The 12,988-nt window shown below is 42.0% G+C and overlaps 1 protein-coding gene across 3 annotated transcripts in view; it reads right to left on the bottom strand.

The window, feature by feature from the left end:
• Positions 1–12,499, bottom strand: part of LOC137369107 (membrane protein FAM174A-like) — a 259,893-nt gene extending 247,394 nt beyond the window's left edge. For 2 of the 3 annotated variants that reach the window (XR_010974873.1, XM_068029762.1), the window contains exon 1: positions 12,017–12,494. Coding sequence is in view for 2 of the 3 variants with exons in the window: in XM_068029762.1 (XP_067885863.1) it covers positions 12,017–12,249 (233 nt within the window). In the remaining variant the exon portion in view is untranslated. Of the gene's footprint in view, positions 1–12,016 lie in introns of all 3 variants that reach the window. The other variant, XM_068029761.1, reaches the window with a different exon arrangement.
• Between the last annotated feature and the right edge of the window lie 489 nt (positions 12,500–12,988).

The following is a 12,988-nucleotide window of genomic DNA, read 5'->3' as shown; positions in this document are numbered from 1 at the left end:
CAAATTTATAAGCTTAAAATCTTTAACACTTTGATCGAGATTGAGATATTAGAAATATTTAAACACAATGGGGTTTTAGTGGCTTAAACTCAGATGTCATACGTTTTTTATGGTCATTTTTAGAAGAAAGAAATAGGGCATACTGGGGCAGTGTTGAAACTTCACTTGTTGATGGATAATGTTTTATAGCTTTACAAAGATAATAAAGTGCCATTAGACAACTAAACACCGTACATCCTATTGTACAAGGGAACTGCTTCCTCTTTTTAAAAACTGTGTACGTAGGCTTCAAATTACTGATCCGCCAGAAAAATTATATGCCTAGCCTTTCTTAAATTGAAGAATGACAATATATAGACTTACAATTAATATTGTACTACTAGAACCTACTTATTTGCTTCTAACACAGATAATTTTTTTTAAACTTAACTTGAAAACAAAGGAATACTAGAGTTAGTACTTTCGATTCAAAATGTCAGCTTCATTTAATGGTAGCATTTTCACCTGGGTTGATGAAAATGTTTTCCACCTAATTCTGACCCTGAAATACACAGAATTTTCCATGGTCTTCATGGGTCCCAAGATTCATGTGCACCACTTTAGTGATATCATCACGCACCTTGCAGATGACACATGTACCCTTGGTGTACATCATGTGATGATGTCACTAAAATGGTGGACAATTTTCAACAAATTCTTGCAAGAAGTCAAGAACTGTTGATATACATGTATTCCTCATCCAAAACACCTCTATCAGAGAAAGAGCCTGCATTTAGATAGCACTTTTTCACATCTTCAGCATGCCCCAAAGCATTTCACAGCCAAAGTATTTTTTAATCTGTAATTACTATTGTAATGTAAGGAAGTGCTGGCAGAGGGATAAATGTTGGCCAGGATATATTCAAGTAATAAGCCACAAAAGTATGCCTTTTTTTAATCTGGATGGGTGAAACTGGTAAGGCAGCATTTATTGTCTATTCCTAGCTGCCCTGAGAGAATGAAGAGTCAACAATAAAATGTAGGAATCAAATGACATATAGTCCACATCTTTTCCTGAAGGTCATTAGAGAACCAGTTGCGTTTTTACAGCAATCCAGCAGCTAGGTCATTTTTTTCCTCCTGGTAGCAGTTCACAGTTTACCAAATTTATTGAATTCCATTGTTTAACTTGTTATGTTGGAATTTGGACTGAAGACTTTTGGGTTGCTAATACATTATTATATACTTGTGTAAACAATCAGAATACCTTTGTTTAAAAAATAAAATCAGGGAATCTAATAGCCATCATACTGAATTCTTGCCAGTAGCTTTAGGCACAGGCAAGATACCAGCCCAAACTATATAATGTGCCAGGGCAGTATTCTCAAACAGATACTGTGATTTTTACAATCTTAATTTGGCTCCACCGGCCAATTCAGCCATATAACTCATCTCAGTGTAGGCTCAATCTCAATGTCTGGTATTTTGTACTTTTGTTGTCAATATTGCATTATCATACCTATGTACAGTAAATGCTTTGTTGTCCAGCATGACCTGAGAGGTGCCAGTAATGGAAAATTCCACTTAATCAAGAGTCATACTACCAAGGCAATACAATGCAATAGTTTCAATTTTAAGAGAAATGATTACATGCAAATAACAAGATATACAATATAGAAATTGTAAGGCAGTAAAGATGCATTGAATTCTTGAGGAACAGCAAACTTAATGTATAAATTACACTAAAGTACTAGATGTAGGTGATGGGACAGAATCTGCATTGAGCCTATGGCAAACCCTGAAAGCTTTCTTAAAAAGATTTTGGATATTAATTTGCCTCGTCTGTTTTGCATAAAAGTAGAGTGCAAAATATGTAGCTGCTTAACCTCTTGTGCAGAATAACATGTCTGCCTTTCAGCAAATTTGGTTAACGTATCAAATGCTGAAGTAGCATTAACCCAAGTTATTTTCTGTTCCTCACTAAAATCTTCTTCAGTTTCCTTAGACTTCTCAGGATTCAGGACAATCTCCATTATTTCTGCATCAGTAACAACATGTGTCACTTCAACCTCCTTGTCAGCTTCAACCCAATCTTCTACATCATTTTCACTAAGCTGCTTGATTGGGTTTGTAGAAAGAATAACCCTCAGCATGTCAAGAATTTGCAATATTGTATTTTTTTTAATGGCAAACATTAAAGCCTTCAAACTCCTCTTCATCGGAAGACACTTCTACAAACATAACACTGAGCCACAATTTTGTCCAAGCCATCTTTAATGTTTCGCTTTAACCGAATTCCATGCACAAGCCATATAGAAAACTGGATCTTTAATGTTATAATTTGATTGACGTTTTTAGATTGTGCCTTCGTGATTGGTTAACTTTCTTAGGCAGTCTCTCCTGTAAAATCATTTCATATTCTGGATGACGCCCTGGTCCATTGGTTGTATCAATGAGGTAACATCGACAGGCAGAAAGACAGTAAAAATATTACTGGACACCAACTTCGATTCATGAAGGCTCGAACCATAGTCCCAAAGGGCCATAAGCATCTCTCCCCATTAGAGAAACAGTTGGTGAAATATAGCTTGAGGGTCACCACTCCTCAAGCGTGGGGCAAGGCCAGGAGGCAGGTGTCCATGAACTACCAAAGCCGGTACGGGGATTGAACCCACGCTCTTGACATCTTTCTGCATCATACACTAGCCGTCTAGCCAACTGAGCTAACCAAAACCCCCAACTCATGAAGGGCGAGCTCAACAATTGTCTAATAAAAGAACAGCTTTGCTAACTTCAGGTTTTCTTATTTTTCTAAATGTTTTTTCACTGCAGGTACAAAAACATAGTAAAATCAATCACAAAAAAAAATTTGTCCATTCATGCATTACTGTGTAATCAATCGGTAAATGCTTTGCACCTTGAAATACTCTAGGACAATAAATTTGCCGATCACCAAAAGCTTCATGCGGTGCGTTCCTGCGCCATTAGCAAATGCAAGCACAGTTATTCTGTCCTTATTTTGCTTAAAACCTGCAGCACTAGATTCACTTGCACCAGCTAGGGTAAAATTAGGCAAATAGTGCCAAAACAGGCCTGTTTCATCTGCATTATAAATTTGTTCTGGAGATAGAACACGTTCAGCAATTAATTTGTTGAAGAAATCACCACACTTTTCTGCAGCTTCACGGTCAGCTGATTTTTGTTCACTGGTTACATCTAGCCTTCTTATGCCATGCCGCACTTAAAGCAAGAAATCCATTCATCAGAAAATGCACGTGGATCAGCCAATTCCATTTGCTTATGAAAGTCTTTTACCTTTGCAATCGGCATTGGGCCTGAGATTGGAGCACCCTCGGAGCATTTCAAAGAAAACCATTCGTACAATACACTGTTTAGCTGCTCTAATTTAGGTTTATGCAGAACACAGCGTTGTCCAACAGTTTTATTAGTCTCATAACTAGCAAAGAATTTCAACGACTGGTCTTTTTAACCCTTGATGTCAAATGGTTGACAGACCAACATTATATTCATTCATCAACACATTACGATTTTCACCTTTTTTTAAGATGCCTGCAAATGTCTATTTTCTGGTGTAGCCTCAACACAACCCTTTTCCATATTTCCTGTCAATGCTTTATTGGATGCCATAATTGGCAGATGGTAAAGGCCAGCTCGGGTCTGCAAATTAAACCCAATCCAAGCCCGACAGAACCACATTCAACCCGAGCCCGACCTGGCCCGAGCCCTTTCATTTTTTCCCACCCCCGACCAGAGTGCCGGAATGTTCAGTTAACCTAGCCTCCGTTATTCACTTTTTAAGCTTGTGCAGATAAGCAACAAGAACTGTAACTGGACGTGAAAGGTTGTTTAAAAAGTACACTAAGCACATACCGGAGGTGGTGAAAGAGTGTGTGCCACCCGAGCCCGAGTGCCGGACCCAGAAGAGGGACCCGACCCGAACCCGACACACGTCGTCGGGTCCCAACGGGTTTGGGTCAGGTAGCCATGCTCTAGCGGATGGGGAGATAAATCATGATACTGCATAAGCACAGCGACGCAATAAATTGGACTGCCAGCAGTGCCACGAAGATGACTATCGGCTGCATCACCAACTACAGTACAGTAACGCAGAGAACAATCAGCTGCACTCGGGAAAACACAGCATTGGGAGACAACCCTTGGAAGATTTCGGAAATTCCGATTAATAGAGCTTTCCGGTTGGTAAAGTGCCAGATAACAAATCTTTTACTGTAAATGACTTTTTGTCAGAAAGACCTTAAAAGGTTGATTGTATCTAGTTTTCAATTACAGCATAATGCAACTACTGCAAATATATACTTGCCAGAACCTTTGTAACTGCCACTAAAGGTCCATAAGAGTGTTATCCAAGAACTGCGTAAGTAATTGTGAGCTGCCATTTAGCTTAACTGTGCCTTTATCATCCCCTTGCTTACTTTCTCGAACTTTAGTGATGTTCAAAACAAAAACAGATATTTACAGATTCTCTCTCAATTTATGCTAGAGGTTTTGGGCTTCAATTCCCCTTCCTCCACAATTTTCTCTCAAATTATGCTGGGGTGGTTTCGGCTTCAATTCTCCATCCCTCAATTCTCTCATTCTAATGAGACTCCATTGACTCGTCAACAGAATATACCCAGAGGCACAATGTGGCTTCAGAGCAGGCAGATCCCCGGTAGACATGATCTTCTCCCTACATCAGCTTCAAGATAAGTGCTGAGAGCAGCAAACTTTACGTTGCTTTTGTGAATCTAGACATGACTGGCCTCTACCAGATAGTGGGAAAATCGGCTGCCCTCCCAAGCTTCGCAGTCTCATACTGTCCTTCCATGATAACATGCAGGGCACCATTCAGTTTGATGGGTCCACCTCTGACAGTTTTGAGATCAAGAATGGGGTGAAATGGGACTGCACCTTAGCCCCTACTCTGTTTTGTATCTTTTTCTGTCCTCCTGACCTATGCTTTCCCCGATGTCATGGAAGGAGTGTACTTCCACACACGATCAGATGGGAAACTCTGCAACCTATCAAGACTGAAAGCCAAGACAAAAATACGGCATATCCTGATCAGAGAACTTCTCTCGCTGATGATGCTGCACTAGTTCCGCAGACAGAAGATCAGCTCCAAAGGTTCATGAATTGTCTGTCCCATGTTCTCCCTCACCATCAGTGTCAAGAAAACTGTCATTATGGGACAAGGTGTTGTGTCTCTGACTGTGATCAGACACAACAACATTTCACTTGAAGAGTAAGCAAATTCTGCTACCTTGGATCTACAGTGACAAACAACCTGACTGTTGATGAAGAACTCAGCACAAGCATTGGAAAGGCAGCCACCAACTTTGGCTGAAAAACAAAAATGAGCATGGAAAAACAACAAACTGACCCAGAGGACCTTATCTTATTATTTACAAGGATTGTATCCTCAGCACATTGCTGTTAGGCAGCAAAGCCTGGACAACTTATATCTACCAAGAAAAACAGCTCAATACATTCCATCTCCAGTGTCTACAATTCATTCTTGGCATAACATGGAAAGCCAAAGTCACCAATGAAGCAGTCCTTTACAGGGCAAACATGCCAAGCATGCTAATCAAGAAAAGTAGGCTTTTCTGGCTTCAGCATATGCACAGGATGGAAGATGGTTGCATCCCCATGGATATGCTATATGGGGAGGTAACCTGTGCCAAGAAACCAGCAGGGCACCCAAAACTCCAATTCAAGGATGCTGTAAGAGACATGAAAACCCTCAATCACAACAAGTGGGAAACTCTAGCTGACAACCGATGCAAATGGTGACACCAGCTGTGGGCAGGAATTCACCACGAAGACATGTAGTTTCAGAAGCTCCAAAGTTGACATCAGCCCTGCAAACAGATATCATCCTGTACCACCGGTAAGGGACAACTTCATGTGTGGCACTCGTGGCAGACTTTGCCTTTCTAGAATCAGCTTCTTTAGCAATGAAAAGAAGTGCAGCAGGTGATCTCAAAGTTCTGAGGCTGCATCACCATCACCTCTCGCAGATGGAACAATTGCCAATCATTATGCTGGGGGGTGGAGTTTGGGGTTCAATTCCCCCTCCCTCACAATTTTCATCATAGAAATGCAGAAAAAAAGCCACATTTTAAAAATCTGAAATAAAAACTGAATTTAATGCTTATTTTTAAATTATAGGGACTTAAGACTTTACATATTTTCTGGACCAATCATACTTTCTAAAGTGCAGAAAAATGCCTGGTCTGAAATTTGTGGGACTCTGGCGCTCATCGTGATAGAACTGCTGAGCTCCACACGACTGGAAGCAGACAAACTAGTACAGTATAGTTTCACTATAACAAACACTGCTGGTAACAATCCCAGTGCAAGATCTAATTTTGGCAATGACAATCAGCCGCCTACAAGACTTAAGCAGCATCCACCTAGACCGGCCCTGATACAATAATGCAATTTAATCAGAGGCTAATTGAAAAATAAATTATAGTTGTGTGAATCCATTGACTGATAAGACTGCTTAGCCATCTGCACACATACTGCAATGAAGCAATGTGTGTGAGGAGGCAACTGGCACCAGGAAATGAGAGTGTACAGGCAGCTGGCATGAGGCACCATCTTAAAAATCAAATGCCAAATGCACTCCTGTTATCCTGAGGTTTGTTTGCAGCCTAGCTCCATCTTCAAGATTCTTGCATGAACGAAGCCTGCAACCTCCAAACCGCACCCCCCCATCCCCCCACTTAGCTCCTTTAGCATGCCACTTTATCAAATCCTCCCCCAGCATAATCTGCAAAACCCCCTTCACTTGTTCCCCAAGCTAGGAACTTCTTCTATTCCCCAAGTAAAGAATTTGTCCCAGGTGGGAAATTCCTCCCAATATCTCATATTTGCTACTGTTCCTAATAAGGCCACATTATGATCCCACATCCAGGCAAGTAATTTCCTGATAAGATCACATTAGGTAATCCACCCTCTGTATGAGCATCAGAGAAGTAAAGAAGCAACCATGACATTGGATTGGGAATCCCCCAGATGGGCAAGAGTGAGGCAGAGTAGACAGTTGACTCATGGAGCAAACTATGCTTAGGTCATCAGAAATGAAGAGTAACCAGGCTGAGATGTGTTACACTATTAATGGACATTCATCCCACCAAGATGTGAAAAGAAATAAAAGCACACACACACAAAAAACAATATACAAAAAATGTTGCACAAAGAAACAGTTTAATTTTGCAAATAAATACAGCCACTCACTCTGTCCAGCATGGTGTCCAGACCAAAGATTAGTCCTGAATACAAATATGCCTTTTTTTGGCAGCTGGGGCTGGGGGGTGGGGGGTGGGGGGGGGGGGGGGGGGGGAGTTCTATGCCAAACACTATGTTCAACATCCTTTCCCCCCCACAATAAACCACAGTAATTGTGATTCATCAAAATTAGAGCTCAGTCACTTATGCATGAAAAGGGCTCAAAGTATGTGTTTAAGCATTGTTCTGATGTTTGTACATCATTTCAATACCTTGGCAAGATTACTGCCTTTTAATTTCTCCTACGTCTCCATTCTATAACAAAATTAACAGATACTTCAGCAAGTAAAATGTGACAATTTAACCTTTAATCCGCTTTGCAGAATCAGGAAAACTGCAGATCATTGAGTTGACTGGTTTTGGAAGTTGTACTTTGTGCACTGGCATGTTGGGAAAAACAGTATTAAGATCAATGAAGCTACTCAAAACGTCAGGGGGAGCATTTACAACAATATATTAAAATATTAATCTGAACAGTGGCCCAGATTTTACTGGAGCATGGCATCTTAGCCAGTTATAGGCTTGCTTAGGTTTAAAAAAAAATGAACAAAAGTTGCTGGATGTCCGAGCTTATATAAGTACAGTGAGAGCAACAGGGTATCTGGGACCTTTAACACAGGACAAACAGCCTATCTCCTTAACCAAAAAGATTATAGGTTTGAGAAATAAACAGGGGAAGGACTAAGGAGGGTGAATTAGAATGGGTGAATTCAATGGCAAATCAGATACTGAAAGAGAAATAAAGAGGAGATTGGATTAGAGAGAATGAAAAAAGACAAAAATAAAAAATTGTTTAAAATGTAAATTTAAATTTGTTAAATCTCCAACAATTCATAAAACTTGAAGGAGTGAGACTCCACACTTCAAATTGTTCACTTTTGGGGCAAGGAAGGATGACAAGCAGTCATTAATAATGATGTCATTAAAAGGGAACTTATGCTATTAATTATTAGAATTAACTTTGTAGCAAGTTTAATGGGCAATTAATGTGCAAATGCAGCAACTTCATAAAAATCATGGGGAAGATAAAGGCAAGAAAGATAACAAAGCTAACGGCAGAAAAATGCAAATGCAGATAGGCCGAGAGGATGAGGAGGGATAGTTTACCATGGTTGCTGTCGCAAAGGATGTCAATTCTGACTTTGATAAGGGCCATTTCAGTATTATAGCAGGGGCAGTATACTGGTGGCAGGGTTTCAAACATGGAGTTCCAGGAAAGATAGCATGAATTTGAAAGACGCCAACAATTTCAAGGATCCAAGAGTAAACGGAATTTAGAAATTGGCAGGGATAGAGGGGTCAAGCTGGATTTTGTTGAGGAGAGGGGCGATGATGGCAGATTTGAAGGGGAGGTGGACAGTACCTGAGGAGAGAACACCATTGACAATATCAGTTAACATGAGGGCCAGAAAGGGAATTTTGGGTGGCCAGCAGTTTGGTGGGAATAGTTGTGAGGGAACAGAGGGTTAGTCTCATGGGCAAGATGAGCTCAGAGAGAGGCGATGGAAGAGAAACTAGAAAAAGATGAGAGTTCAGAGCTGGGGGTGGGGGTGGTGGTGGTGGTGATGGGGGTAGCCTTAGGGGAAGTTTGACCAAATGGAGCAGGGGAAGTGGCAGAGGCAGCTGAATGGCTAGTCTCAATCTTAATGACAAAGAAGTCCTTGCACTTGTTGGAGACCACTAGACATATGCTGCTAACTGGAATAAATATCCATTATCCCTACTCTCTGTCCTCTATCTCCTAATCCATTCCCTACCCATCAGTAAGTTGCTTCCAATTTCATGCGCTTTCATTTTTACTGTCTCTTGCGTTGAACTTTACTGAATACCTCTGGAGGTCAATGTAAATAACATCCATAAACATTTGATATCAAGGTGTTTAAAACGTTAAAAGGATTTGTCCAGGTAAATAGAGAACCTATTTCTTCTGGATGGAAAATAAAGAATATGGGACATAATCTTAAAAATGGAGCTAAGTTATGCAGGACCAAATCAGGAAGCACTTTTTCCACACTGTACAGTAGAAATCCGAAACACTCACTGCCAAAAAGCTGTGAATGCAGGGACAATCATTGCTTGCAAGACAAAAATACATGTTTGTTAAGTAAGGGTATCAATGGATGTGGATTAAAAGCAGGTAAATAGAATTCAGGTACAGATCAGCCATGATCTAAGTAAATAGCTTAAGGGGTTAAAAGGTTCTTTCATGTTCCTTATGAAAAGAAGGAAAAAAGTCTTGCAATTATATAAGAACTAGGAGCAGGAGTAGGCCGTCCGGCCCCTCGAGCCTGCTCCGCCATTCAATAAGATCATGGCTGATCTTTTCATGGACTCAGATCCACTTACCTGCGCTCTCACCGTATCCCTTAATTCCTTTATTGTTCAAAAAGATATCTACCTTAGCTTTAAAAACGTTTACTGAAGAAGCGTCAACTACTTCATTGGGCAAGGAATTCCATAGATTAACAACCCTCTGAGTGAAGAAGTTCCTTCTTAATTCAGTCCTAAATCTGCTCCCTCTAATCTTGAGGCTATGCCCTCTTGTCCGAGCTTCACCTGCCAGTGGAAACATCCTCTCTACTTGTATCTTATCTATTCCCTTCATCATTTTATATGTTTCTATAAGATCCCCCCTCATTCTTCTGAATTCCAATGAATATAATCCCAATCTACTCAGTCTCTCCTCATAAGCCAACCCCCTCAACTCCGGAATCAACCTAGTGAACCTCCTCTGCACCCTCGCCAGTGCCAGTAGATCCTTTCTCAAGTAAGGAGACCAAAACTGCACACAGTACTCCAGGTGCGGCCTCACCAGTACCTTATGCAGCTGCAACATAACCTCTCTGCTTCTAAACTCAATCCCTTTAGCAATGAAGGACAAAATTCCATTTGCCTTCCTAATTACTTGCTGTACCTGCAGACCAACCTTCTGCGATTCATGCACAAGGACACCCAGGTCCCTCTGCATAGCAGCATGCTGCAACTTTTTACCATTCAAGTAATAATCCTTTTTACTGTTACTCCTACCGAAATGAATGACTTCACATTTATTAACATTGTATTCCATCTGCCAGACCTTTGCCCACTCACTCAATGTATCTATGTTCCTCTGCAAAGTTTCACAGTCATCTGCACACTTTGCTCTGCCACTCATCTTAGTGTCATCTGCAAACTTTGACACCCTACACGTGGTCCCCAACTCCAAATCATCTATATAAATTGTAAATAATTGTGGTCCCAACACCGATCCCTGAGGCACACCACTAGTGACTGATTGCCAACCAGAATAGCACTCATTTATCCCCACTCTCTGCTTCATGTTAGTCAACCAATCCTCTATCCATGTTAATACTTTACCCCTAACGCCATGCATCCTTATCTTATGCAGCAGCCTCTTGTGTGGCACCTTGTCGAAGGCCTTTTGGAAATCTAGGTACACCACATCCACTGGATCCCCATTGTCCACCTTGCTCGTAATGTCATCATAGAATTCCAAAAGATTTGTCAAGCATGACCTGCCCTTCATGAACCCATGCTGCATCTGCCCAACGGGACAATTTCTATCGAGATGCCCTGCTATTTCTTCCTTGATAATAGACTCAAGCATCTTCCCCACTACAGAGGTTAAGCTAACCAGTCTATAATTCCCCATCTTTTGTCTATATAGTGCCTTTCACGACCAATGGATGCCCCAAAGTGCTTTACAGCCAATGAAGTACTTTTGAAGTGTGGTCACTGTTGTAATGTAGGAAACGCGACAACTAATTTTCACACAGCAAACTCCCACAAACAGCAATGTGATAATGATCAGATAATCTGTTTTTGTGAGGTTGATTGAGCGATAAATATTGGCCAGGGCAGTGGGGATAACTCCCCTGCTCTTCTTCGAATGAGTGCCATGGGATCTTTACGTCCACCTGAGAGGACAGGGCCTCAGTTTAATGTCTCATCTGAAAGAGAGCACCCCTGACAGTATAGCACTCCCTCAATACTTCACTGAAGTGTCAGCCTAGATTTCTGAATTCAAGTCCTGGAGTGAGACTTGAACTCAGAACTTTCTAACTCAAGAGGCGAGAATACGATTAACTGAATTATGGCTGATCTGAATAACCAATTGCTGCAATATCAAATTAGCATGGTCTGTTTTGGAGTGACTACCAACAACACAGCTGACCTGCCTCATTGATAATGGCCCAATGACAATGCAATTACAACTAGTGACACTGCAGCCAGCCCTGTATCACCCTGTTGACACCACATGATTCAGGAAAAGCGGTAAGGGCTCAAGATTAGCTGTTAGTGGTTAGCATTGGTGTTATGTGTCTTATCATTGCCAACAGCAGCTGCCACTATTGACAGACCATCCCTGTGGCGTGTATATTACTTACTGACTATTCAAGATAGAGCTGGAGTGCATGATGTCTAATATTGGCAGCTCCCAATAAAACTATGAATTATTCTACCTACAGGATGACTGTGTAAATAATTGGTGATTGGAGCAACTGCTTGTGCGGTTTGGCATCTTCCCACAACCATCATTGTGTTCTGACCAAATGTCTGGACCCCAAATCTCAATTTAAAGCCAGCTGTTGGCGGACCAGCCGTGTGTTTTGGGCATTTCTTCCCACTATTGCAGACTTACAGGTTCTCGCTGCCCATCCTGGGCCATCAGAGTGTAATCATTAATGCTGTCATTGCTCTACCTCCCTCTCCTCACCTGATGGTCCTCACCACGAAGTAGACGACAACCAGGGCAGTGACAGCCACAAGCACGTAGAGCGCCCGCTGGATCATCATGGTCTGCTCCACAGTGGACACGCTATTATTCGGCTTGCTTCCCATCGGCAGCCCGGTGCCTCTGCTGTCGTCGTCACGGACATCGGGGACGCTCCCAGTCCTGTTTTCGAGCCGCTCCGTCAACGCCCGCCCTACTTGCTCAGCCCCCAACATCAGCCGTCGATCCGCGGACCACGGTTAGAGTGAGGCCGGTCTTTCTCCGCTGGCCTTTCGGACTAAAACCGCGGCCTCCAGCCGTTAGTGGGCGAGCGCGGTGACGTCATAGAACCCGGAAGCGCCGATTGTTGTTTTCCCATGTGGATCCGCCACGTGGAGAGGGTGTTGAGGGGGCTGGTGGGGGAGGTGAGGTTCTCTGAGGGAGTGGGGTGAGGACTGTGAGGGGGAAGGAGAGGGCGGTGCGGGGGGAAGGAGATGGGAGGATCAAGGGATGGAGAGTGTTGGGTAAGAGGGGGTTGGGAGGTGGCTTTTGGAGTAGGAGGTGGGAGAGTGTTAGGAGGAGGAGGAGGGGGTAGGGGGAGGGGGTTGGGAGGAGGGGGTTGGGCTGCGGCAGAGAGGCAGCTGAAGTCTTTTTTTAGTGGACTTATCGTTCTTGGCTCCTGCTTGTTATTTTCACTTTAGACTGAACCAAACAAAACTTTCATAGTCTAATATATTTTGGCTATTTGTTAATTTGCAGATACTGTCAAATGTTTCAAAATATGACTAGTGTGGATTTATTAAAATTTTAGAGAACTTTTATGCTGTATATCATAAATATGCATTCTCTTCATAATAATGATTTTGTGTGAACTAATCAGTTTTTGTTGGAATTTCAGTGATCAGCTTTCAGTCAAGGAATGAAATCAGGCTGGGGAACTGGTGCTGGGAGCAGAAGTGAAGCCATCAAAACTAG

The sequence above is a fragment of the Heterodontus francisci genome, chromosome 4, assembly GCF_036365525.1.
Source record: "Heterodontus francisci isolate sHetFra1 chromosome 4, sHetFra1.hap1, whole genome shotgun sequence".
Taxonomy (NCBI): Eukaryota; Metazoa; Chordata; class Chondrichthyes; order Heterodontiformes; family Heterodontidae; genus Heterodontus; species Heterodontus francisci.
This window is presented reverse-complemented; position numbering and strand designations above follow the sequence as displayed.